Source organism: Camelina sativa, chromosome 10 (assembly GCF_030686135.1).
Source record: "Camelina sativa cultivar CO46 ecotype springtype chromosome 10, ASM3068613v1".
Taxonomy (NCBI): Eukaryota; Viridiplantae; Streptophyta; class Magnoliopsida; order Brassicales; family Brassicaceae; genus Camelina; species Camelina sativa.
Window position 1 is genome coordinate 1,384,485 of NC_141889.1, and position 24,534 is coordinate 1,409,018.

The 24,534-nt window shown below is 36.1% G+C and overlaps 9 protein-coding genes across 13 annotated transcripts; 6 read left to right on the forward strand and 3 right to left on the reverse strand.

Annotated features, from left to right (window-relative positions):
- Nucleotides 1-904: 904 nt before the first annotated feature.
- On the forward strand, nt 905-2,681 carry LOC104716414 (heat stress transcription factor B-1). Its single transcript, XM_010433788.2, has 2 exons — nt 905-1,566; nt 1,751-2,681. The coding sequence occupies exons 1-2, from the start codon at nt 1,357-1,359 to the stop codon at nt 2,405-2,407; spliced, it is 867 nt and encodes a 288-aa protein (XP_010432090.2). The 5' UTR covers nt 905-1,356; the 3' UTR covers nt 2,408-2,681.
- A 733-nt stretch (nt 2,682-3,414) lies between these two features.
- On the forward strand, nt 3,415-4,870 carry LOC104716415 (red chlorophyll catabolite reductase, chloroplastic). Its single transcript, XM_010433789.2, has 2 exons — nt 3,415-3,923; nt 4,136-4,870. Exons 1-2 carry the CDS (start codon nt 3,591-3,593, stop codon nt 4,757-4,759), a joined length of 957 nt encoding a protein of 318 aa, XP_010432091.1. The 5' UTR covers nt 3,415-3,590; the 3' UTR covers nt 4,760-4,870.
- LOC104716417 (calcium-binding protein CML19) lies at nt 4,573-6,263 on the forward strand. Of its 3 annotated transcripts, XM_010433791.3 has the most exons (7): nt 4,573-5,018; nt 5,104-5,233; nt 5,326-5,362; nt 5,451-5,478; nt 5,601-5,753; nt 5,841-5,943; nt 6,042-6,263. In XM_010433791.3, exons 1-7 carry the CDS (start codon nt 4,929-4,931, stop codon nt 6,101-6,103), a joined length of 603 nt encoding a protein of 200 aa, XP_010432093.1. In that variant the 5' UTR covers nt 4,573-4,928; the 3' UTR covers nt 6,104-6,263. The 3 variants fall into 3 exon arrangements, with proteins under 3 accessions (XP_010432093.1, XP_087326167.1, XP_087326168.1); XM_087470041.1 differs by lacking the exon at nt 5,601-5,753; XM_087470042.1 differs by lacking the exon at nt 5,451-5,478 and having other exon boundaries at nt 4,915-5,018; nt 5,326-5,366; nt 5,578-5,753.
- A 127-nt stretch (nt 6,264-6,390) lies between these two features.
- Nucleotides 6,391-8,321, forward strand: LOC104716416 (ATP-dependent RNA helicase eIF4A). The gene is made up of 7 exons (XM_010433790.3): nt 6,391-6,601; nt 6,695-6,746; nt 6,847-6,984; nt 7,292-7,534; nt 7,625-7,664; nt 7,740-7,837; nt 7,937-8,321. Exons 1-7 carry the CDS (start codon nt 6,546-6,548, stop codon nt 7,952-7,954), a joined length of 645 nt encoding a protein of 214 aa, XP_010432092.2. The 5' UTR covers nt 6,391-6,545; the 3' UTR covers nt 7,955-8,321.
- A 1,089-nt stretch (nt 8,322-9,410) lies between these two features.
- Nucleotides 9,411-12,305, forward strand: LOC104716418 (putative membrane protein At3g27390). 3 transcript variants are annotated; one of them, XM_087470045.1, is made up of 10 exons: nt 9,411-9,480; nt 9,743-9,839; nt 9,958-10,066; nt 10,160-10,355; nt 10,454-10,587; nt 10,664-10,952; nt 11,036-11,142; nt 11,228-11,405; nt 11,486-11,934; nt 12,021-12,305. In XM_087470045.1, the coding sequence occupies exons 2-10, from the start codon at nt 9,749-9,751 to the stop codon at nt 12,172-12,174; spliced, it is 1,707 nt and encodes a 568-aa protein (XP_087326171.1). In that variant the 5' UTR covers nt 9,411-9,480; nt 9,743-9,748; the 3' UTR covers nt 12,175-12,305. The 3 variants fall into 3 exon arrangements, with proteins under 3 accessions (XP_087326171.1, XP_087326170.1, XP_087326169.1); XM_087470044.1 differs by having other exon boundaries at nt 9,451-9,656; XM_087470043.1 differs by having other exon boundaries at nt 9,462-9,625.
- On the reverse strand, nt 10,399-13,643 carry LOC104719948 (putative F-box/kelch-repeat protein At3g24610). Its single transcript, XM_010437929.2, has 6 exons — nt 12,346-13,643; nt 11,981-12,175; nt 11,483-11,906; nt 11,117-11,361; nt 10,761-11,017; nt 10,399-10,677 (listed from the first exon to the last, which is right to left on the reverse strand). Exons 1-2 carry the CDS (start codon nt 13,109-13,111, stop codon nt 12,171-12,173), a joined length of 771 nt encoding a protein of 256 aa, XP_010436231.2. The 5' UTR covers nt 13,112-13,643; the 3' UTR covers nt 10,399-10,677; nt 10,761-11,017; nt 11,117-11,361; nt 11,483-11,906; nt 11,981-12,170.
- A 136-nt stretch (nt 13,644-13,779) lies between these two features.
- LOC104716420 (methionine aminopeptidase 1D, chloroplastic/mitochondrial) lies at nt 13,780-15,913 on the forward strand. The gene is made up of 9 exons (XM_010433794.3): nt 13,780-13,988; nt 14,240-14,312; nt 14,418-14,646; nt 14,729-14,890; nt 14,967-15,008; nt 15,117-15,188; nt 15,283-15,362; nt 15,447-15,544; nt 15,617-15,913. The coding sequence occupies exons 1-9, from the start codon at nt 13,883-13,885 to the stop codon at nt 15,808-15,810; spliced, it is 1,056 nt and encodes a 351-aa protein (XP_010432096.2). The 5' UTR covers nt 13,780-13,882; the 3' UTR covers nt 15,811-15,913.
- Nucleotides 15,874-18,466, reverse strand: LOC104716419 (patatin-like protein 3). Its single transcript, XM_010433793.3, has 7 exons — nt 18,023-18,466; nt 17,713-17,921; nt 17,435-17,621; nt 17,192-17,353; nt 16,799-17,101; nt 16,214-16,392; nt 15,874-16,060 (listed from the first exon to the last, which is right to left on the reverse strand). The coding sequence occupies exons 1-7, from the start codon at nt 18,212-18,214 to the stop codon at nt 15,994-15,996; spliced, it is 1,299 nt and encodes a 432-aa protein (XP_010432095.1). The 5' UTR covers nt 18,215-18,466; the 3' UTR covers nt 15,874-15,993.
- Nucleotides 18,467-20,480: 2,014 nt separating this feature from the next.
- Nucleotides 20,481-23,047, reverse strand: LOC147935715 (patatin-like protein 1). Its single transcript, XM_087470046.1, has 7 exons — nt 22,720-23,047; nt 22,275-22,456; nt 21,820-22,006; nt 21,563-21,724; nt 21,163-21,465; nt 20,900-21,075; nt 20,481-20,810 (listed from the first exon to the last, which is right to left on the reverse strand). The coding sequence occupies exons 1-7, from the start codon at nt 22,855-22,857 to the stop codon at nt 20,714-20,716; spliced, it is 1,245 nt and encodes a 414-aa protein (XP_087326172.1). The 5' UTR covers nt 22,858-23,047; the 3' UTR covers nt 20,481-20,713.
- Between the last annotated feature and the right edge of the window lie 1,487 nt (nt 23,048-24,534).

Here is a 24,534-nt window from a genome sequence, read left to right on the forward strand (position 1 = left end):
GTAAATATGGTTATTTACACAAATATAAAATAGTCAATTAGCTAATCCTATTATGAAATTTTATGTATTCATTGTTACATTAAGTTTAACAATTATTAATTTGGGTTTGCATGGATATCTATTTTTATGTTTATGAAAACGCATGCCATTTTTTTTCTCCAACGGAGACTTGCATTTACGCAAATTATTAAATATTTCGTAAGAGTCCAAGACCTTATAAGAATTACCGTTTTTGATGGGTACGATTATATTGCCGTGGTGGTATGAATGTCAGTGAGTAGTCCCAATAATAAAATGCGGATAAATTAAAGCCATAGGTGTTGGAAATAAATCCAAGAAATGAAAACGTAAGATGTCGATGGTTTTTTAAGAACTTGAATTTGTCACGACTCATACGTTAAAAAATATTATCCAAATTGTTTAGTCTAAAGATACTATTGAAAAGAAAAGGTAAATGAAGCTCATTGGTACCCCAATGTGAATCGGAAGGGAAAATGTGTTAGGTGAACACAATTAAAAAATTACAAAAGAAATATATTAGCAACAAGGCAAATAAAACCAAAGTCGCAAATTCTATTATACAAATATCTTTTTTTTGTCTCCCCGTCATATTTGAAAAACATTACATATTCGTTAAATTGAGAAAACTTTCTAGATGAAGAGAAATAGTAACTCATGGATAACAGTTGCACAAATTACGAATAGAGATATATATTCAAGGGAGTGAAAAAGGAAATCATAATTCAAAAGATAAGACCTTTTGAATATTTTATTTTGATAAGATGAGTATATGTATTTTTATTTATTTTATTTTTTTAAAAGAGAAGAAAGAAGAAAAGATGTTTCTTAGAATTTCTAGAAGCAAGCATCCGTTTTTTTCTCTTTTAATTCTTTTCAAAGGTAGGGGCCTACTACTACAATCGAGGATCTATAAATTCTCTACGTTATAAAGACACAACTTCGTGATAACACTTAACTAGTAGTTTCTTTCTTTTTTACTTACTTGTTTTACATACAGAAGAAAAAAAAAAAAAAACAGCGTTTATAATTAAATCACTTATATATCACACGGATTAGCTCCGGCGAATTATGGTCGTCGTCTTCATCTTCTTCCTCCAAAAGATTTTTCCTTAAATGGAAGAAACAAAAAGAAACTCCGATCTCCTCCGTTCTCGTGTCTTCCTCTCTGGCTTTTATTGCTGGGATTGGGAATTTCTCACCGCTCTCTTGCTCTTTAGTTGCTAATAAATATCCTCTGCTCCGATCTTTAATTGCTTTCTAAGTTTTCTTGCTGTTTAGATTATTTTTAGTTGTTTTTTTTTTTTTTTGGTTGGGGTGGGTGATAACCCGCCGGAGATGACGGCGGCGCAAAGATCTGTACCGGCGCCGTTTTTAAGCAAAACGTATCAGCTAGTAGATGATCATAACACGGACGACGTCGTGTCATGGAACGAAGACGGAACAGCTTTCGTGGTGTGGAAGACAGCTGAGTTTGCCAAAGATCTTCTTCCTCAATACTTCAAACATAATAATTTCTCAAGCTTCATTCGTCAGCTCAACACTTACGTGAGTTTCATTTTTTTTTACATGTATTGCTTCCTTCAATTAAAACTCGTTTGGTGAAATTGAATCATTCTTTGGTTGTTGTTGGTTGGCCAATTTCGTAATTTTTCGAAAATTTGGGGGGTTGGTGAGAAAAGTTTCTAGAAGCTCAGAACACTTATTTGTTTTGTTCTGTTTTTTTTTGTAGGGGTTTCGGAAAACAGTACCGGATAAATGGGAATTCGCGAACGATTATTTCCGGAGAGGAGGAGAGGATCTGTTGTCGGATATACGACGGCGTAAGGCGGTGATCGCTGGGAAATGTGTCGTTGCTGGTGGTGGTAGTACGCCGTCGGAGTCAAACTCGGGTGGTGGTGGGGGTGATGATCACGGGTCAAGCTCAACGTCATCACCAGGTTCGTCTAAGAATCCTGGTTCCGTAGAGAACATGGTTGCTGATTTATCAGGAGAGAACGAGAAGCTGAAACGCGAGAACAACAGTTTAAGCTCGGAGCTAGCGGCGGCGAAGAAGCAGAGGGATGAGCTGGTGACGTTCTTGACTGATCATCTCAAAGTAAAACCTGAGAAGATCGATCAGATGATCAAAGGAGGAGGGAAGTTCAAACCGGTGCTGGAGTCTGACGAAGAAGAGAGTAGTGATTGCGAAGGCTGTGACAACGGAGGAGGAGCGGATGAGGGGGTAGGTGAAGGGTTAAAATTGTTTGGGGTGTGGTTGAAAGGAGAGAGAAAGAAGAGGGGCCGGGATGAAAATAATTATGTGGTGCGTGGGTCCCATATGACGGAAGTAAAGAAGAACGTGGACTTTCACGCGCCGTTGTGGAAAAGCAGCAAAGTCTGCAACTAAAACAAAACAAGTGTTTCGAAGACTGTTCAAACCAGCGTGTGACACGTCATCGACGACAGAAGAAAGGAAAAAACATGATTTTCTCCTAAGGGAAAAAAAGTTCGTTTTTATTATTTTTAAATGGTTTTTTTTTTAAAAGTGAACGAAGAAGAAGAAGAAGATCCAGAAGGATCAAACGCAAATACAAGAATTTTCATGTATCCTATATTGTATAAGGATTTATTAGTGTATTTAAAATATATTTATATAATAAGACAGATGTTGAAATTTTTTAGTGGTGGGTGTTTTTGGTTTATTTTATTTCTTGAGATCCCTTTTTCTAATGTGTAAAATGCATGGGGACTGACTAGATTCTTGTACTTTGGTTGGAAACTTGAAATAGGAAGAAATTTTTAGTTTTCCTCTTTTATTTTTTTGATTTGTTTTCTTGCAAGTAGTAGGTGGTTTCCGTGTTTTTACGTAATCCGTTGAATATTTTCAATTCAAATTGTTAGGAAAATAAAGTCACATAAACACTGTAGCAGTTCTTTAATTACAAAAAAAAAGCTATTGCAACAAAATGCTATGAAGTTAGTAAAAACTAAAAAGGGTTCCAAAGATTGATAATCATATCACTACTAAACTAAAGAGGAGAAAACCCAATAATGTACCGAATTAATAAAGAGAAAATATTTCAACTGGCTCTACAATAAATAAAATTATTAATCTGTATAAGCAAATTCATAATTAGTTATATATATATTTATATATTGAGATAGATAACAAAATAGTAGATAAAGATATAGTATATTCTAAATTTTGTTTTTATGCCCAGTTAAGTCCCTATTGGCCAAGACTTACATCACTTGATTGAGTAGAAGAAGATGTATCACTCTACCAAGTACCAGCTCAGTAAACACAACTTTCATTTATTTATCATCATCATTTTATTTTATTTATTTTGTCGTCTATTACAATTTAAATCTTTGATCTAGTTATATAGTATTATTACCATCTCATTTATATACGCATTACTTAGTTATATATCAAATGATGATGACAAAAATACAAAAACACTATTAAACTACAGACTTGGTTAAAAAATGAAACTTTTCTTTACCAAAAGTATAAAAGTAAAAATATCAAGTGTAGTAGTATAAAATAAGAAGTCTTATAATTTAATCATAGCCACACATATAAAGAGATGTCGATGATATTTTGCAGCAACACTCTCTACTCTTCATCTCTCTCGCCGTTAACTCCAACTCGAACAAACCCATCGCGATTCTCAAACAAACGCAGAGTTCGAGCTCAATCCCAGTCCATGGACGATCATCTCCACCGGAAATTCATGAAGTTCCCGTACGTGTCACCCACGCGCAGGCAGCTTATGGTTGATCTCATGTCGACTCTCGAGGATCGCCTCCAATCGCATCTCCTTCCCTGCAGCCTCCCACCTGATGTACGAAACTTCAAGAACCCTAACGGTTCCGCCGAAGCATCTATTCATATCAGATCCGGTGATAAATCATCTCCGGTAACGATTCCCCTGTTTTTTTTGGTTATTAGATTTCAAAATCGAAATTGATTGTTTTGCATGTTTGGTTTAAGTATAGAATCAGACTTCAATTTTGATGTAAACCTAACCCTAAAAAAAAAAAAACCCTTTTCGAGTAATGAAATAACTATGGTGATCTGATATGATGATGTGAATCTTAGGGAAAGTTTTGATTCTTTTTGTTTGTTCAGATTGATTTTGTTATAGGAAGTTGGATACATTGCAAGATCCCAACAGGAGCATCTCTCAACATAACAAGCATCTCTGCATTCTTAAACTCTTCAACAAAAGCTCCAAACTTTTTACTCGAACTAATACAGAGCAGTCCCACGTCGCTCGTGCTCATCCTTGACCTCCCACACCGTAAAGACCTCGTTCTTCACCCTGATTATCTCAAGGAGTATTACCAAGACACTTCTCTTGATTCTCATCGCCAGTCTCTACTTAAGCTACCTCAAGTCAAACCCTACGTGTCTCCTTCTCTTTTTATCCGTTCTGCTGTCTCTCCCACTGCTTCCATGCTTCAAATCGATGCCGAGGAAGAAGAAAAGTTGGAGGAGATCTTGGGAGACCATGTTAGTCCAGCTGCTAAGGAGGTTCTCCGGGTTTGGTTGGAGCGTTGTGCCGCCAAGGAAGACGAAGAGGATGGGATAGTGATTGGGGAAGAAGAGAGAATGGCGTTAGAGAAGAGAGACAAAAGCTTTAGAAAGAAGAGCGTAGAGGAAGATTTGGATTTGCAGTTTCCGAGAATCTTTGGAGAAGAAGTTTCCTCCCGTGTCGTACACGCTATCAAAGAAGCTTTCGGTGTTCTCTAGTCTCGTGTCATTAGAACATTAGCTAATGTTCTCTTTGTACTAGTAGTAGTATATGGATTATTCTATTAAGCAGGAAACAAAAACGTGCAAAACTAAAAGTCTTTAAGCTAATCGCTTTCAAACGAGTTAAATAACCAGACAGATCATCTCCAACCAATCTCGTCATCTCATGCATCATCATAAATCGAATTCACAAAGTCATCCATTTAAATCTTTTTTGTCTGATCAGATCATACTTTTCCTTCCTGCACAAGATATGGTTAGTGTCTTCATCCTTTTCAATAACAGTTAAGGTTCTTCTGATTACTCTGTTCATCGGTTCTGTTTTCTGTTTCTTCCGGCAGGCGAACTACATGTCCCAAGCAGCACAACTAAGAAGAGGTCTAAAGCCTAAAGGGAAGAATTATGGGTTGACTAATCAGAAGAGACGAGAGATCAGAGAAATCTTTGATCTTTTCGATATAGACGGTTCAGGTAAACTATATAGTAAACCGATCCTTTATCCGATTTACACTTGTTTAGTTTAAATCAGAAGCACATGACTTAGTGCATCATTTCATATGTAGGTAGCATCGATGCTCGCGAGCTCAACGTTGCTATGAGGTCAGCTGCAAATATTCTTTCTTTTAAAGTTAATTTCTTCAAGTTCTTGTTTATATAGTAGTTCTAAAAGCTTATCATCTGATTACAGGTCTCTCGGATTTGAGATGAATAATGAGGTTTGTTCAATTTGTTTAACATGGTTGGCAATATTTACTTAGTCCTCTGTTCAAATTTCTCGGTTCAGATCAATCGGTTTATTTTCATTTTGTTTATAGTATTTTGTTGTTATTGGTGATAGCAAATAAACGAGTTGATGGCAGAAGTAGATAAAAACCAAAGTGGAGCCATAGATTTCGACGAATTTGTGTATATGATGACAACAAAATTCGGTGAACGAGACTCCATAGACGAATTGTCTAAGGCGTTTAAGATCATTGACTATGACAATAATGTGACTAAATCTGAACCTTTTTTTCTATATTTTTGATTGGATTAATTTCATTGTGTTTGACTTGACAACTTTTGGAATAATTTTTAGGGGAAGATTTCACCTCGTGATATAAAGGTGATGGCTAAAGAATTGGGAGAAAATTTCACAGATAATGATATAGAAGAGATGATTGAAGAAGCAGATCGTGACAGTAAGTAGTGAAAACATATAATCGTTTTATTTTCGCATATATGTTGTTAGTAATTTACCAGTTCTATAGTTAATGTCATTTGCCTTAAACTTATGCAGAAGATGGAGAAGTCAATTTGGAGGAGTTCATGAAGATGATGAGGAGAACTTCTTATGGCTAACAGTTGGACGATATAAGTTAATCATTACTTCGACTTATATGATAATAAGAAAATGTTTGATTTGTTGTTTGGTCGTATAAAAAATGCATAGTTGTATATAAATAACAGTGTAATCAGATGCATTATTGTGAATACAACAAAAAAATTGTATTTAGATAAACATGTTTTTATATATGCCATGTTTATTATGTGTAATAATCATCATACATGATAGTATGATACATAACACGAACATTCAAACTACTTTCATGAAATTTTAAAACGACGACGTTAAGAGGGTAAAGTAATAAACTTGGTAAAACATCAAAACGACTGCGTTTGGGTGTTTACTCTCCAACTTCGTCTCCGTTGGTGTTTTGAGGAGCCGCCGTGACCTGTTTTTGTTGGGAGCGGAACCTTCTCCGGCGAATCGATCAATTTGGGAAATTCTGATCCTGAGGTTATGGAATCCATGGAAGCAGATCCATCTCCTCCTTTTCAATCTCCCTCTCGTTCCAGGTCTCGCTTCTCAATCTCACTAAGTTTTAAGGTTTATCTCATACCTTATGCAGCAAAATTCTCAATCTCAATTTTTGTTTTTTTTTTTCGCAGTCAACAACAGTTGCATTTCTACCTCGCCGTGGATCGTCCCCAATTCAAAATGGTATGTGAACATTTTCAAAATCTTCCTTTTAATTTCTTCACTATACAAACAGACTAAATCGATACTAGAAATCTGAAATTTTGGGGTGGGGAGGGAACAGGAGACAGTAGTGGAATTGTTGGGGGTTTTAGGTCGTCGTCCATGGCTTCCCATTGTAGTTTGTTGCAGCTCTCGTGATGAACTTGACGCACTCTGCTCTTCTTTATCCACCCTTCCTTACATTTCATTAGCCGCTTTGGTATATCTCTCTTCTTTCTCTTTCACTTTTCCATTGTTTCGTACATTGCATTGACTTCGTCGATTCTTAGTGTTGTTCTGTATCTGTGGAATTCTAATGTTCTTGATTGAAAAAGACCCTTCTTGTTGAATCTTTTGATTTTCACATTAGATCATCTTTCATTGATTTCGGGTTCTTAGTGTGTTCTGTATCTGTAAAGATCCAATCTTCTTGTTCATCATGATTATGTTCGATTCAACATTAGATTATCATCTTACGTGTTCTTCCCCTTGAAAATGTATATCTTCAACATCTATTGAGTTTACAGTACAGCGATCTGGCAGAGAGAGAACGAGCTATGGTTATAGAGAAATTCAGGCAAGCAACAATCAACTGGAACCAGCAACTTAGCTCTGTAGTAGAAGAAGGTTTGGACGAGAGTGAAACTGGTAAAGAAGAGAATAAATCTCATTTGGTTGTTGTGGCCGATGTTTGTCTTCCGTTACTCTCATCTGGAGAATCTCCTCTTTCCGCACGCGTTCTTATAAACTATGAGCTTCCTACAAAGAAGGTTTGGTATTTTTGGTATAAGTTTCTTTCTTTTTGGTTAAGAGACTTCTCTCATTTCCCTTTCGTTGTTTGTTACAAAAACATGTTTCAGGAAACATATTCAAGGCGTATAACAACTTGCTTAGCTCCAGGTTCTTTTTCTCAAAACAAACTACTTTTGTTACTTATCAACAATGGCATTTTAACATTTGATGCTTTCTCTTTAGGTGGTATTGTCATAAACATGGTTGTTGGAGGTGAAGTCACGACTCTCAAAAGCCTCGAAGAAAGCAGCGGCATTATCATCGCAGAGATGCCAATCAATGTATATAGTAGAATCAATTAGTGGCAAAGCAAGAAACTTTCTGCTGCTTTCTCTCTTATCTTTTGATTTAATGGCTTCACATGTGCTTTCATTTTGCAGATTTCTGAAATCTTGTAACATTGCCATGGATACCGTCTTTAACAACTCTTGAACTTCTCAAATTACGGGGTTACGGGACTTCTCAAGAGAAACCATTAGTCTGTGACAAGGCAGAGAGAAGTTGTCTCTCTCTCTCTCTCTCTCTCTCTCTCTCTCTGCTGCACCTTTAGCTCTATTGAGTTGATCACCTTTGTCTAAAACGCTGCGTTTTGACAGTTTAATCTATCATGCAAGAAAAACCGAACATTTGGATAAAGGCAGAAGCTACCTACATACGTGATTGTCATTACAGTTGAATCACGGTTATTATGTAACTATCAAATTTATAATCTTGTCAGATTTGTTTTATACGTGTTAGTTTCTATAAAGGCTAGCATTTAGACTCCATCTATGGCTCGTGTTTGGTACAATTATTGCATGCGCATTAACATATATATCCAGACAGCTTTCATCTATCAACTGTCACTATATATTATTTCTAGAAATTTCGTTGCAAATTCATCCAAAATAAAAATAAAATCATAGTTGATGTCTTCACATAAATTATTTTGAGGTATTGTCGATAGAGAAATTATTTTCTTTTTATCTTGTTACGTTTTACAGATATGTTTAGCGTCTTTTGGTGGCTTATCTAATCTCATACGAAAAAGTAGAATGAGACTCTTCAATATGTTTTACAGATGAAGACTTCAATAAAATATACTCTTGTTACACAAGTATTGGGTACGTTTTTTTTAATAACACGTTTTTGTTTTGATCAAAATCAAAATCACTACAATTATACGTTTTTCAAAGAAGTTTTTGGTATAAAAACCAGTTTCGCAACACGAGTATGTGATTGCAACTGTTGTTGTAATGTGCAATGCTTATCGGTATAAAATTTTCGACGATTTTTCAAAATTTCTTGTAGGTCTTTTAGAAGGCCTAAACGAAGCAAGTTTTTTTTTTTTCCTATTAACAAACTTTTTGTTTTTTTTTTTGACTTTGACAATGAGTCAGCAATACCTTCTGATCCTCTCAACTGCTAATTTACATATTATTATTACTTTTCCTTATGTTTCCGAAACAATCAATTGTTTAATACTAAAACATTGTTCGTCACATATATACACGGTTTTCAGTAGTTGAATACATTTTTTAAAGAAAAATCAACGATTTTAATTTTAAGCATGCGACATGTATAGAGAAGAAAACGTGATATATTTTTGTTCATACATGAAAATTTTGTGTTTGGACTTTGGATTGAGGATCTAATTACTAATTAGCATGAAAAATACGGACAGCATCTTTAACTATAAATGAATTCATATCCGTTTAAATTGATCTTTAAATGGAAGCGTATGTATAAAAATAATAATGAATGCAACAATCCAATATTTTATAGGAGAGGCGATATTGCTGTCTAAATCACGATAGATTGCTTGGCACGCCATGTGTAATATCTGCAACCAAATAGTTTTTCAATGACGTAATTACACACGTATTACCACTTTTTCTTCAAACAATTTTCTCCTATCCTATCATCAACTAGTTTATTGATTCATGTAACCCTCCAAATAATAATCTCTCTCTGAATAATTCTGTAATGGGACTAATTGGGTTCTCGGCGTTTTGAGTCTCTTCGTTTCTTGTCATCATCTCCTTTGTCTTTTTTTTTTTTATATATGATTCCATCTCTTTCGTAGACTTGTACAACACGCCCTTCTCTCTCTCTCTCTCTGTAATTTTTTCCACATCTATAAAAATTTGTCAAAATTGACCCCAAAATATCTGAGCTTTTTCTTCTTTTCTTGTTCTGCTTTACAGAAGACTATGGCTGTCGTCACTAACCTAGGAAACTGTCTGAAGATTTCGTACGTCATATTTGCCTTCTGTTCTGCTTTCTTTCTCGGTGCTCTCAAAGGTTCACTTTTGTTTTTGGCTCTGTTTTTCTCTGCCTCTAAGATTGATCCTTGATGATACGATCGATCTTTTCACAAATCTCTTAAACAAAGTTTGAATTTTTTTAATTTCCTATGCAGGTTTGATCGTAGGTCCGATTGCTGGTTTAACATTAATAGTAGGAAATGTTGGAGTGATTCTTGGTTTGTTCCCTGCACATGTTATTTGGACTATTTATGCTGTTGCAAAGTAAACAAATTTTCAACTCCCTTTCTCAAATTTTTTACCAGCGATTGGTTCTTTGGTTGATTCTGGTCTTCTTTGTGTTTCTCTAAATTGCAGGACAGATAGATTTGACATTCCTCTGAAACTAGCAATCTTAGTGGCACTTCCTGCATTGTTTGGGATATGGTTAGCTCTCAGTATAGCTATTAGTGTTCTTGTTGGTGTTGGCTATGGATTCTTCACTCCCTGGATCTCTGCTTTTGAAGCATTTAGACAAGACAATGTATCCAACAAGTTCTTCCACTGTCTTGTGGTATTTTCAATAAACTTCCCCACTACAGTTTGTTTTCATTCTCTTAGTCAGTTACTAGTGAATCATATCACTAGACTCTGTTTATTCTTTATTATTAGGATGGAACTTGGGGAACCATCAAAGGAAGTTGTACTGTGGTTACAGATTTCGGGGATTTTTGTTACCATTCTTATCCGCTTTACTTAAAGGAGTTGCGTGAATCCCCCGCCTCAGATGAGCTTCAAACTCTTAGGTAAAAATACATAACTTTTGTTGCAAAGAGTTGTTGCTGGTTCTTGTGTAATTGATCTTGTTGTCTCTTCTTGCAGCTTGATTCATGTTCCTGGATGCATAATTGTAGGGATAATAGGATTAGTCATTGATATCCCTCTTTTTACCGCAATCGCAGTTGTTAAAAGCCCTTACCTTCTGCTTAAAGGCTGGTACCGTCTAGCTCAAGACGCCATTAATCGTGAAGGACCATTCCTTGAGATAGCTTGTATACCAGTTGCTGGTCTGACAATACTGTTATGGCCTATTATTGTCATCGGATTTGTTTTGACCACCATCTTCTCCAGTATCTTTGTCGGTTTGTATGGAGCAGTTGTTGTATTCCAGGTAACATTATGATCATATTAACCAAATGATCCAAGACAAGTTTCATCTTTGTTTCACTGTTGAATCTTTTTTATAATGTTCAGGAAAGGTCATTCAGAAGAGGAGTCTCTTATGTGATTGCAGTAGTTGGAGAATTTGATGAGTACACAAATGATTGGCTTTACCTTAGAGAAGGAACTATCTTCCCAAAGTATGTCTCTTATCAATCTTTTTACATTCGTTTTCTTCTGCTCCAATGTTTCTAACACCGGGAGATTGTAATCTGCAACACACAGGCCAAGATATCGGATGAGAAGAGTATCGTTTTCAAGTGAAGTATCTGTGATTGTTCACCCTTCAAATCTAAGCAGAGTCAATAGTTCCGGTTCTGCAGATGCTCCAGCGATGCTAGTACCAAGCCTAGTTCACTCTGTATCAGTTAGAGAAGCAATCCAAGAAGTGAGAATGGTTCAGGTATATGTCAAAAGTTTCAGTCTAGATTCCGAAAGTCACAATATCTACAGAGTTTTGAATGTTTAAAATTGCACTACCAGATTTGGGAGCATATGATGGGGTGGTTTGAGATGCAAGGCAGAGAGCTACTAGATGCGGGAGTGGTAACACCAGTTGATCTCTATGAGTCTTTAAAGGGAAGACAAGGAAACGAATCATCAATTATTAATGTTGGGCTTCCTTCTTACGCTTTGCTGCATACATTGCTTAGCTCTATTAAAGCTGGTGCTCATGGTGTGCTTCTGCTTGATGGCTCGGAAGTAACTCATTTGAATAGACCACAAGACAAGTTCTTGGACTGGATCTTTAATCCAATTATGGTATTGAAAGATCAGATTCGAGCGATTAAACTTGGAGAAAGTGAAGTTAGGTACTTGGAGAAAGTTGTTCTCTTTGGAAACCATGAACAACGCATGGAAGCTTTGGATAATCGCGGTGACCCGCCTCAAGAAAACGTTCGAGCTGCTCAAATCCAAGGAATCAGCAGAAGGTAAAAGATTCAAAACTTTTTTCTCGTACATTGATGAAAGACTAACCTTTATGGCTTCTTTAATTCTGTGATCTTGTGTGTTGTAGGATGATGGGAATGGTACGGAGCGTATCTAAGCTTCCTACTTATAGGAGAAGGTTCAGGCAAGTGGTTAAGGCTCTAATAACTTATTATTTAGAGAAGCAAGGCTTGAATCGAACCGGTTCCATGAGCTCTGGAGATTTCATCGAAGAGATCTAACCTAAGGAGCAATAAATTGTTGTAATTAAGTTGTGTTTTTGATATATTGAAATACTAACAAGGTGTAAAAAGAGTATGTATAGAAGTTGCTAAAATTTAGGATTCAAGAAAACAGAGCTTTTTTTTCTAAATGATTTCAGAAATTGAGAGAAAGAGAATACAAAATCTTACAGTGATGCTGATGTAGAGGAGGAGGTTTGAATGTGATGACAGCTTCCGACCACTCAATCTTGCCGCTAATCTCAACTCTCTCATTGCATCTCCTTAAAGAGATCTCTGCACACCAAATCTCCAATTTCTCAGGACCAAACACGTCCCAAAAGAGTAACATGTTAGGACCAGAGTTACTAAGTTTGTGCCCCGGAAGCAATCTGTCAAGTTCATTAGTCAATCCATGCCACACCCTCTTCCTTTTGCATGACTTCCAATGATCTGCAAACTCTGACATCCTCCCACCATAGTTGACTAGCCTGGAGTCACATAGAGTGTCCGTTAGAGTTTTCAATCCCATGACCTCTCTCCACACCATCCCCTCGTGTTTGCGCCAATCCAATTCATTTGCATCACACCAAAGTATCCTCCCACCCGTTACACAACAGTACATGACATTCTCGATCACATACCAACCCCTTCTCTCTCTGCTTGTATCTGAATTCCCTGTCATCCATATCCCTTCACTCGGTATGTAAAAGATACCTCTACCGGCCCCGTTCAAAGCGAAAACCTTCTCGTCCATCACCGCGCTTTCGTAGATTAAGGGGTAGTTTAGGTTGTACTTATTCGATGGCGGCATTGGCAAGTCATCCCAAGTCTTCGTCATTGGGTCAAAAACCTCACCCCACTTGCGGGAAATTGAGCAGAAATGTTCGAAACCTCCCAATACATATATCGTACCATCGACCACGCCCACTGCAGCAGAAGCTCGAGCCACCCTCATGGAGGGGAGAGTTGTCCACGTGTGAGATCGGCAATCTAGGAAGAAGACGCTCGACGTGTGCCTCCCGTTGAACTTCCCACCAATGACATAGATACCGTAACCCAAGGCAACCACGGATGATGCTTCTTGAGGCTGATAGAAGTGTGTCCGGATAGGGACCAGCCGACGAGGACGATTTAGGGTTTGTGGAGTGAAACAGAACCAGGTTGGAGTTAGGTACGGAGGAATGCTTAAACATAGATAGATGCAGTTTTGGGTGCAACCAACAAGTGATCGGAAGTCATAGAGCTCAGGTGAAACCACTAGCGATCGGAGCCACTTGGAGGCTAAGTATAAGGATGCGTGATCTAGTCTTGATACGCGGGCCAAGCAACTTAGAGCGATCTCATCAGGCAAAGAAGAGAAGAATCCAGACGTAGACGGAGAAGACACCTTCAATTTATCCCTACGCGGTGGCTCTTCGTCGGGTATGGGGTTTTGTTTCAGAGGGCATAACGAAGCACTTCAACTCTTTTTATGTACAACAAACCTCAAACTCCTGTTTTGATTTTGATTTTTGTTTATGTTTCCTACTCCTAATTCGATTCGACTAAGGTAACAAAATTAATCAAGTAAGAAAAAAGCCCATGTTTGTTTAAGTTTGACCCATTAAGAGCCCAATAACACTTGGTGTAAAATAATAATTAAGAAAAAAAAAAAACTTGAAAAATCGTATTGTCTGTGAGGACGACGGCGAAAGCGGAAGCGGATAACGAAAAGCTCGCCGCGAAAATGGCGGCCGTGAAATCTCTGCAACCAAGACTTATCTCTTCTTTTCTCGGCGACCGTTCAATTCGATCAACGCAACCACTTACTCATCTCTTTCGCTTCGATTTAGGTTCTTTTTTCTTTTTTCATACTCTACTTCTTCCTAATCCTGCTACTGCTAGTATTATAGTTGAGCAGATTACAAAAAAAAAATTAAGACTTTCGAATGCCCATATTGCTAATTTGATTCATAGATGAGTTTCTGAGGGTTTAAGGCTTAACCCATGAAAAGAACAGAGCATTTTTGAAACATGAGCTGTTGTAGAGTGTAGTGTTTAATTAAAACGAAATCAATGTGAGAATTTTTCTCAATATGGACAGGAGGAAGAAGACATGTTTCAATGCAATTATCGAGAACCTTTTCGGGATTAACCGATCTCTTGTTTAATAGAAGGTATTAATTATGATGTTTCTTACAGTTTAGTTACTGAGTGGTAGCAGAGAAGGTGTATTGACTTATGTTCTTTCATTTTTTTTTGTTTTCGTTCTATGGTTAAAGGAATGAAGATGAAGTTATTGATGGCAAGAGAAAGCGTCTGAGACCGGGAAATGTATCTCCTCGTCGCCCTGTCCCAGACCATATAATAAAACCTCCTTATGTTGATTCTCTTAAAGCTCCTGGAATCTCAAGTGGACTTGAAGTTCATGACAAGAAAGGTATAGAATGCATGAGAGCTTCTGGGAAACTTGCAGCTAGGGTTAGGGAATATGCTGGAAATTTGGTTAAGGTGAGCAAAGTATGTATACTTTTTTGAAGTTTTTTGTAGTGAGCTCTATCATGTTACAATCATTTGTTTTGCTGTTTGGCAGCCAGGCGTAACCACAGATGAAATTGATGAAGCAGTTCACAATATGATTATCGAGAATGGTGCGTATCCTTCCCCTCTTGGTTATGGAGATTTCCCGAAAAGTGTTTGCACATCTGTGAATGAATGCATTTGTCATGGTATACCAGATTCACGACCACTTGAGGTATGCTTTTTTAGTGTTAAACAGAATTTTTCTCTGTCCCTTATGAATCCTAGTAATGTATGCTTTCCTTTGGCAGGATGGGGATATAATCAACATCGATGTCACAGTTTATTTGAATGTAAACTTTTCTTCTTTTGCATATTTCCTGATTCTTCACACTAGTCAAGTAAATTGGGTTTACCCTACAGTACACTATTGAGTATAAATACTTATTTCGGATCTGCAGGGTTATCATGGTGATACTTCAGCAACTTTCTTCTGTGGAAATGTTGACGAGAAGGCTAAAAAGCTAGTCGAGGTATGATGTTGAACCTGACATTTCTGTTCTTTAGGAAAATCATGTTCCTGTTAATAGTTTGATGAGCTATATATATATTTGGAATGTGCTCTAGGTGACAAAAGAGTCTCTCGACAGAGCAATATCAATATGTGGTCCTGGAGTTGAGTACAAGAAAATCGGCAAAATCATTCAGTAAGAAATCGATTTCGTCGAAATATAAATCCACATTTGTAAAACCAAATCTTCTGACATGAAAACATTGTTGTGGTTATGAAGTGATCTTGCAGATAAACATAAATATGGAGTTGTTCGACAATTTGTAGGCCATGGGGTTGGAAGTGTCTTCCACGCGGATCCAGTTGTTCTACATTTCCGTAAGTTTTTCCTAAAACTCAGACATCGTCGAGTTGCTGCTTCGCATAGTTTTTGAACTTTCTTCTACACAGGGAACAATGAAGCTGGACGTATGGTCTTGAATCAAACCTTCACCATAGAACCGATGCTTACGATAGGCAGCAGAAACCCGGTAATGTGGGATGATAACTGGACCGTGGTAACGGAAGATGCAAGCCTCTCTGCACAATTCGAGCATACGATTCTTATAACCAAAGATGGAGCTGAGATACTAACCAACTGTTAAAATATGATTCCCAAATTTGTCTCACATTGATCTTATTGGAATGGAACCCAAACCCGAAAGGTATGTAAGAATCATATTCTTATTCAAATATTCTTCGAGCAAACTGAATCTGTAGTTACCAATCAAACAAACACATACAAACAAGTTTTTACACTATTTTATTATTTTTGGGACAAGCAAAGATTAGATCTTGAGTGTAGGAGATCTTGATTCTCTGAGTTTCCTTTCTTCTGACAGAACTTTTGCAAACCTGTAAATAATTAGCAGTATTTTGCAGATTAAATCCAGTTATTTTTATTATTGTTATTATTCTTAAAAGTATTTTACAGATTAAATACCCTATTCTTATGCTCAAGTAATACATTGTGTTTTTTTCTAGATAAAAAAATATATATATATATACCTTTTGAGAGCTTCTTCATTAGTTACGTTTTCAGAGATGGGTTGATAATGGCCAGTTTCGAGATTGACACGAGAGACTCTTTTCTTTAATAAAGCTTCACCAACTTCAACTAGACCTTCCATGTTCTTTTCTGTCGATATGTCCACTGAGCCTAAGTCACCCTTCAACAACGTATCGTCCTGTAATGGAAATACATACAAAAATCACTAATGTATGTAAATAATTGTTTCGTACAAGTAATTAAATGACATATAGATCGACAATTACAAGAAATCATTTTTAACTTTGTTTAGATGATTTCACATAAATCTTTATGACCAAAATCGAATGTTTAGAATATATAGTTCAAAGCAACAAAAAAATAATAATCAAACAAACAGGTTTAGTATTTCATTAGCGTGGGAGTTAAGTAATTACAAAATCTAATATGACGACTGCGGAGTTTTAGTAAATTAGTGCTTAAGTTGCAAATTTTCTAAAATATTATACAATTCGAGATTTTATTTGACCTAAACGAAAAGAGTTTAATATTCTGAATCGAAACTACGGTTACTATTTACTAATATATTTGTGGAAGAAACTCACATCGATACGTAAATAATTCTTCTCGGAACGAAGAGCTTGAAAGACGACAGAGCTTTGGTAATCAACAATGTCATGAATGGCTTCATTGTAACAATCTAGAATCGGAGTTGATCCGTTTTCAAAGATCCAACACAATAATCCCCATTTCGACGCCATCTTCGCATTGTACTTCTCTTGGTTCCTAATCGAACCTGTCCCAATCGATATCACCAGAAACCTCGTGAAATCCAATGGGCTTATGTCTCCCATTGCTGGATTCTTCTTCATTATCTGCTTTGTCACTTCCGCAATCGCACATAACGTCTGAAAAAAGGGAGAAGAAACATCAATTCATAGGTCGATGATTACAAAGTTAGGGTTTACAGGTTTAAGATCTAGGGTTTTAGAATTTACCGGGTTATTGGCGGCGATACCACCATCAATGAGGTTATATTCATGTTTGTGTCCTTCGTTGTCTTCGTTGGTGAATCGATGAGCTGGAAAATATGTTGGTGCCGCCGATGTGCTTATACATATGTCTGATAGTTTCGCGTCCATAGCTCGATCAGTCACCGCCTATATATTATGGTTGATGGATTAGTATATACCTGTGAATGTGATGAAATTGCACGAATAGATATATGATAGTGGTGTTACCTGGTATGAAGAGAAGATAACTGGTTGGAGTTTCTTGATGTCGAAGCAAGGTATGACAACGTTTGTCAAAGATTGAGTCAGCTTCGTGTCGCCCAAGAAACCTTCAATTAAGTTATGAAGGTATTTCCCGTTGAACTTGGGTCCTCGTACAAGTCTCCTCAAGGTTTCAACCCAGCCAAAGATCCCTCTGCACATTTAAACCTAAACGACTTAATTATACGATTACTAATTAAGACTCTGAATTGGACTAAACGCAAACGGTTCAGATGCATATATACCGTGGCTGTGGGAAGATTTTGGGAGAGTGTTTGACATAAAAAGGGACTATTTCTTTGGCCTCAAACAAAGGGCGGTTGCGGTTGCGACTATCGCCACCGCTTTGGCCTTCGCCTTGTGCTGCCAACATCCCCACTATCAAACCTCCAGTGCTTGTACCCGATATGACATCGAAATAATCCACAAGCCTTGCCTCTTCACCATCCAATTCCTGTTTAATAGACATTTTACAGATAAACAATTGAACTAATACACAATCTATACAAAGTTGTATAAAAGTTTACAATTAAGAATCAGTTATACTATATAAACCTGAAGTTGTGATTCGAGGTAAGCCAAGATTGTGCCGGGAATGATCCCACGGATGCCACCACCATCGATGCTAAGAATGGTGATAAGTTGTCCGTACGAAGGAGGCAGACAAGACACTGTTAACGTTCTGTCTTTCTGATGATCAGCTATGGATATTTCTGATGAACTTTTTGATCTCCTCTCCGTATTCATACTTCTAAACTCTTTTCCTTTATTTTATACTAATCTCAATCAAAGCTTATTTGTATATTTACTTCGATCAAATATTCTCTTTCGGTTAGTGTTTAATTTATTTCTCCTTTTCAAGATAGAGACGGTGGGTAATAAATGTGATCAAACCTTTAGAACTACCGTTACATATATATAGAAAGAGTTACATGTAGGTTAGGGAGTCTATATACAACACTATGTTATGCATGCCCATACACACATGACACATCCATCACATAGTGTTGGATTTTTCTGAGTCTAAAGAGAGGTTTCTTTGTTGGGATGTCGTGTTCATCACTCTCACGCCCCATTACACTGGTTACTTTATTTCATGTCATGTTACACACATACCTCTATATTATATAAAGTTCTAGATGACAGCTGTCCTCTCTAGAAAATAAACAATTAAAAGACAAAACATGCACACAAATTAGTAGCAGAAGCCACCTGAACATATATATATATATATATATATATATATATATATAAGTATATTTCATATTAAAAAAAATTGTAGAGGATTATTGTGGGATTTAAAATTTCGAATAGTAATCTGGCTCCTCCTAACTACTATTTTATTGTCGATTTTTTTCGGTTACCATCCCTGAAGTTGGATTATTATTATATAGATTTTTTTTAACAATATTTGTGGTTGGAGACTTGGAGGTATAAATCCGGTTTCTATAAGATAACTTTTACTAATATAGAACTGAAATTGCAGAACTAGGGAAATTCGTTGAATAATGTATGAGGTTGTGGAACAAAAATATTACGTAAAGAGAAACCGAGAATCATACTTACAAGCAAATGTAACCGTTACTCAATTAAAGCAATAAAAGTAGCCAAAATTATGGATTTGGAAAGGTTATGGTTAATCTTTTTTTTTTCTTTCTTTGACATCAGTTACGGTTAGTCTACAAGTATAGAAATTACAATACGCTTCTACTAAATTCTCCTTTACATGCAAGCTTTCATATCATTTTTTGTCATGATCAACTTTCATATAAAGGTCCAAAAATTGACTTGCTAAATATGATTGCATATATATTTCAAAACAGTATAAGCCTTCAAGGCATTGGCTATGTGAAGTATTATTAAGTTTTCTCTGAATGCATTGAGTTGTGATCATATCTAAGTGAAGTCTGTAATTAATATGTTTACTTAATTATTCAAAGTAATACTATATACTATAGTTTGAAGTTTGAACTAAAGATGTCAACAATATCTGAGCATGGAGAATTTGGTTTTTACATGCTCGAAAGTAAATATATAATTTTAATATTCTGTAGAGATTATGCTGAATTCAACCAACTTTTATACCCTAGGAGACAAACGATTTACGATATGTTTTTTATGTCCATTCCGTGACAAGTAGTACAAAATTATCTATGGTCCACTTATGCGAGATTGTTATATTATATGTAATCCCTTGTTATATATCTGTCAAATGCTTTCCGTGTTAATTAAAAAACATAAAAATGTAATCCTCTAATATCGTCTTACTCCTTCAAAACTACTTGTGCATTTCTTCACGTATCTCGTTTCCTAATTGGCTAGCTTGACCTTTACAAAATTTATAGTATTTAATTACCTGATTAATGCTATGAGATATATGAATATTCTTTGGCGTGTAACATACACATATGGGTTTGAAAAGCGATTATTTTTTTTTTTCCACGGGTCTTGACAGAGTCAAGTTCTTGTAACACTAAACATCCTTTTAAGAACGTTACAATTGTATATATATATATATATACACATAATCGTGTCAAATTTGACAAAATTGATAAGATAATATAAATTTATAAGGTGTCCACTTTATTTGATGCTTCATTTTACCGAATTATTTCACTGTGAACAGAGATTTATATAACATTACGATACTATAGTGATTGACTAACTTGGTTTAAAGTGGTTGAATAACTTGATACGTGAAGAATTGCATAACTCGACCGTCTCCAGTTTATCCACATAACAAGAAAATCAGCCACTTAAAAAGGGTTCACTTAGAATCTTTTCCTTTTCTGAAAGGTCGTCTTGGAATGGTCTTGGCGTTTTTTATTTTTACAAAACGCTCTCATTTTGTTCAATTAATATATAAAATTACCCGTTCTTAATAACATGAATTACAGCGTCTATTAACATTTAGACATCAATTGAGAGAGATTGTCTTTTTTCTCTTCATTCTTATAGATTTTACAATGTACGATCGGAATGAACAATATATATTTTAGGGCAAGCAAATATGTAAACCGGGAAGTGTAACTTGATTTTTAAAATTTATATATCTTTTTAATTCAAAAAGAATTGAATCAGAGAAACCAAAAAAAAAAAAAACAAGGCGTAAAGAGAATTCACCAAGCAACACACACACACACACACACACACGATCATCAGTTTTAAACTAAATAACAATATCATATTGTACATTAAATTATTTCACACAAAAGCACGAATGAGATCATGAGGCTGTATTTCCTTTTATTTGGTCTCCTGTGATCCGTTTGATGAATCTTTAGTCATTGTATCGCTTCTCATTCTCCTTAGTTTCCTTTCATCAGAGAGGATTTTCGCATACCTATATTTATTTTTGTTTAAGAATGAGATTACTTGTAATACAAGAAACCCGTCAACAAAACATTTGAAGCGCTATTCTTAATGAATTACCTCTTTAGTTGTTCATCATTATTAATATTTTCAGGAACAGGTTCATATACACCAGTGTCGATGTTCATATGCACGACTCTGTTTGACAGTATCTTCTCACCAATCTTCACAAGATTCTCTAAGTTGGACTTTGTCGCTAGATCCATAAGGCTTACATCTCCGTCCAATGTATCATCCTGCAATCGATTTCACACATAAAAAAAATTCGGGTGAATTTAGGCTCAATTACATATTTGGGCACATTTATGTAGCTAGGCTCGTACATCGATTCTGAGGTATTTGTCTTCAGATTGTAGAGCTTTAAACACAACAGAGCTGTGATAATGGATCATGTCGCGGCTTGATTCCATAGTAATGTCTAATATCGGAGTAGATCCATTGTCATATAACCAAGATATGATTCCCCATTTTGCAGCCTTTTTTGCGCTGTACTTCTCCTCTCTCTTTGTAGATCCTGTTCCTATCGATATAACGAGAAACTGGTCGTAACCTAACGGTTTGATATCACCCATATCAGGATTATTCTTCACAATTTGCTTGGACACAGCAGTCATAGCCACCAAAGTCTATAACAAAACCAAACACGACGAAATTACTTTATTTTGGAAAACCAAACTAAGATTTTATATAAAAAAATTGTAATCTTTTCGTTCTTGACAGTACCGGGTTATTAGCAGTAATTGCGCCATCAACGAGGTTAAACTCCGTCGTCTTGCCTTGACTGTCTTCATTAGAAAAGTAATGAGGAGGAAAGAAAGTGGGAGCAGATGATGTGCCGACGCATATGTCTGATACCTTGACGTTCAAGCTAGGGTCAGCCAACGCCTTTTAAAAAAAAAGTGAACTAGTTAAAAATTAGGTTGAAGTAAGAACTGTATATTTCAATCTATATATGTGTGTGTTGTGTTAAGAATAGAGACCTGGTAAGAGGAGAAAATGGTGGGTTGAAGTTTCTTGATGTCGTAGGTTGGTATAACAACGTTTGTGAGTGTCTGGTGAAGTTTTGTCTCTCCGAGCAGCTTACTTAGTAGATTTCGTAGATACTTTCCGCTGTATTTTGGACCAGACAGAAGCTTTGGAAGCTTCGGTAACAGAGCAAACACGCCTCTGCATTTTTCACTAGAGTGTCTTTTCAATTGTCACGTGGAATTTTTAACATATATGCCAATTAATATTTAATGGGACACCAACCACGTAATAATGCTCACTTGTTCTATAAAGGACAAAAACATTCGTTTTTACTGGTTTGCTCTATGGTGTGAACAGAAAATAAAATCTATTTTAAACAGAATATACAAACACAACCAGTAGTATGGGAGTATCCATCTAATTAATATTTGTTAATTAGTAATATATCGAAATATAAGATGCTTACGCAGGCTGGGGAAATATCTTGGGACAATGTTCAAGGTAAAACGGCACAATGTCTTTGGCCGCGAAATGAGGTCGACCGGTCTCGTCCGGTACAGTCAACATCGCCGTCACAAGACCACCGGTGCTAGTTCCGGCTATCACATCGAAGTAATCAGCTAGCCTCGCGTCTTCGCCATCGAGTTCCTATATATACCAAAAAAAACTTTAATTTTTCAAAAAAATAACTACAAGAGAAAGAAAGAAAAAAAGAGAAGAAGTTCAATTACTATCTCGTAAAGAGTAAAAAATGAAGTCAAGATCATAGATTGATGAACGTTCTAAGCAACTATTAGATTCACATGGTGATTAGTACGAGTTTCTGATCCAAGCTACCATATACGTGTCTAGTTATTTGACGCTCTACTGAAATACATATATAGAGGGCGCCGATATACACATGTATAAACCTGAAGTTGTTTTTCGAGATAGGCAAGGATTACTCCGGCGATGACTCCCCTGACACCACCGCCGTCGAGGCTGAGGATTGTTACGAGTGATCCGCACGCTGGCGGTTTGTTTTTCTTGCAGGACGAGTCGTTCTCCATGATAGTTGATCGATCTTCTTATTGAGTTAGAAGATTATAAATCGAAATTTGGTAAAAGTTTTGGATGTATAGGTCGATTATATATATAAAATGCACAATTTAACTTGTATAGATTTTTCAAATAACAAAAATTTGGTCAGGCTTTCTTCATATCTATTACGTGCTAATAAGGTTTATAAGCTAATAGTATGTTTTTTTCATTGGAATAAGATAATTTATAGTAATTAAGGATTATGTCGTCGAGCTTGAGCTGTCATAAACTAAATTAATTTATGAGAACTAATTACAATAAATTTTAATTTTTAACAAACAAATATTTTCTTTCGTGGACTTTGCAATAAAGAACAACAGCCACGCGAGATCTGTCATCCAAATTAATGTTTCAAAAAACGGACTTTGGATGAATTTGCTGCGACACATTTCGCTTTTCAATCCACTACACAGACTTGTTCTAAAGACATCTGTCACAATTCGTTGAGAAGATGCTCTCAAGACTTTAGCATGACAGCATGCAAGCACGCTTTCTCAACTAGATACCAACCTATAATATATAATTATATAATTTGCATTACACAGTAGAGATGGTACAAAATACATATCAGACTTTTCTTCGTACATTACATTTCGTGCTAATCATGATTGTAGTTCATATATTTTCCTATGGGGATTATTTAATGCAATATCGAGATTGTTGAGCTGGCATATATAAGCTAAGCTAGCTTAATTAACGAGAACAAATTAAAATATATAATCTTAAGTAATATTTCTACGTGGACAATCCAAAACAATAGCGAACAAGATCTGCATCAAAAGATTCAAATCAAGACTCTATTTACTTTGACTTTTTTTTTTTTTTATGATAGAGTTTGAATTTTTTCAGATTTGCAAGGACACATCTCCCTCCCTATCCAGACTTGTTCAAACTAGCTACTACACCTGTCAATGTCATATGAGTTGATTCAAAAAAATTAGCTTCTGCATGTTGTTTCATCTTAGTATCTGTTGTTTCACTTTTTTTGACCAAAAAAATAATTACATGTAACAAAATTTATAACCAGTTTGACTAGAAATTCATATCTCACGACTTCCCTGTTTATAAATCTTTTTAAAATAATTACTTCAGTATGTATATTTATGGGTTTGAATGGTAGCTGCGGTCAGGACGGCCAAATACATCTTCAGTCTGGATTGCTCCAGTTTTAAGGTAGATTACAAATCGCTGCGGACTAATTTTTACATGTCCGCAGTTGGATCGCTGCAGTTTTGTCTTTGCTTTATTTGGATCGTACTAGTGCAAACTATATTTGCTGAATGGTAAATAAAAGGTGATACAGTCCGAGATGGATTTGTCCACCCAACCGCTGGGTTTTCCAATTTAAGAGAGTGGGTTTCATCAATACTCGGGCCTATATATGAGTTTCAAATCAAGGCCCAATCTTTGCGAAATATGAAACTCAAGGACAACTGATTTGCGCGCACACACAAAAAAAGAAAAAGAAAAGAAGAGGACTAGTGATCATTAGTGAAGTTGACGTTGACCAATAACAACGCGGTACTCTCTCCTTCCTTATCTTCGTTGTTTAGTTGTTCTATCAAGTAATCAACACACCGAGAGACAGTCCAGCTTTATGAAAAAGATGTAACTTCGTTCGTTCTTTTATTTATTTCTCAATTGCT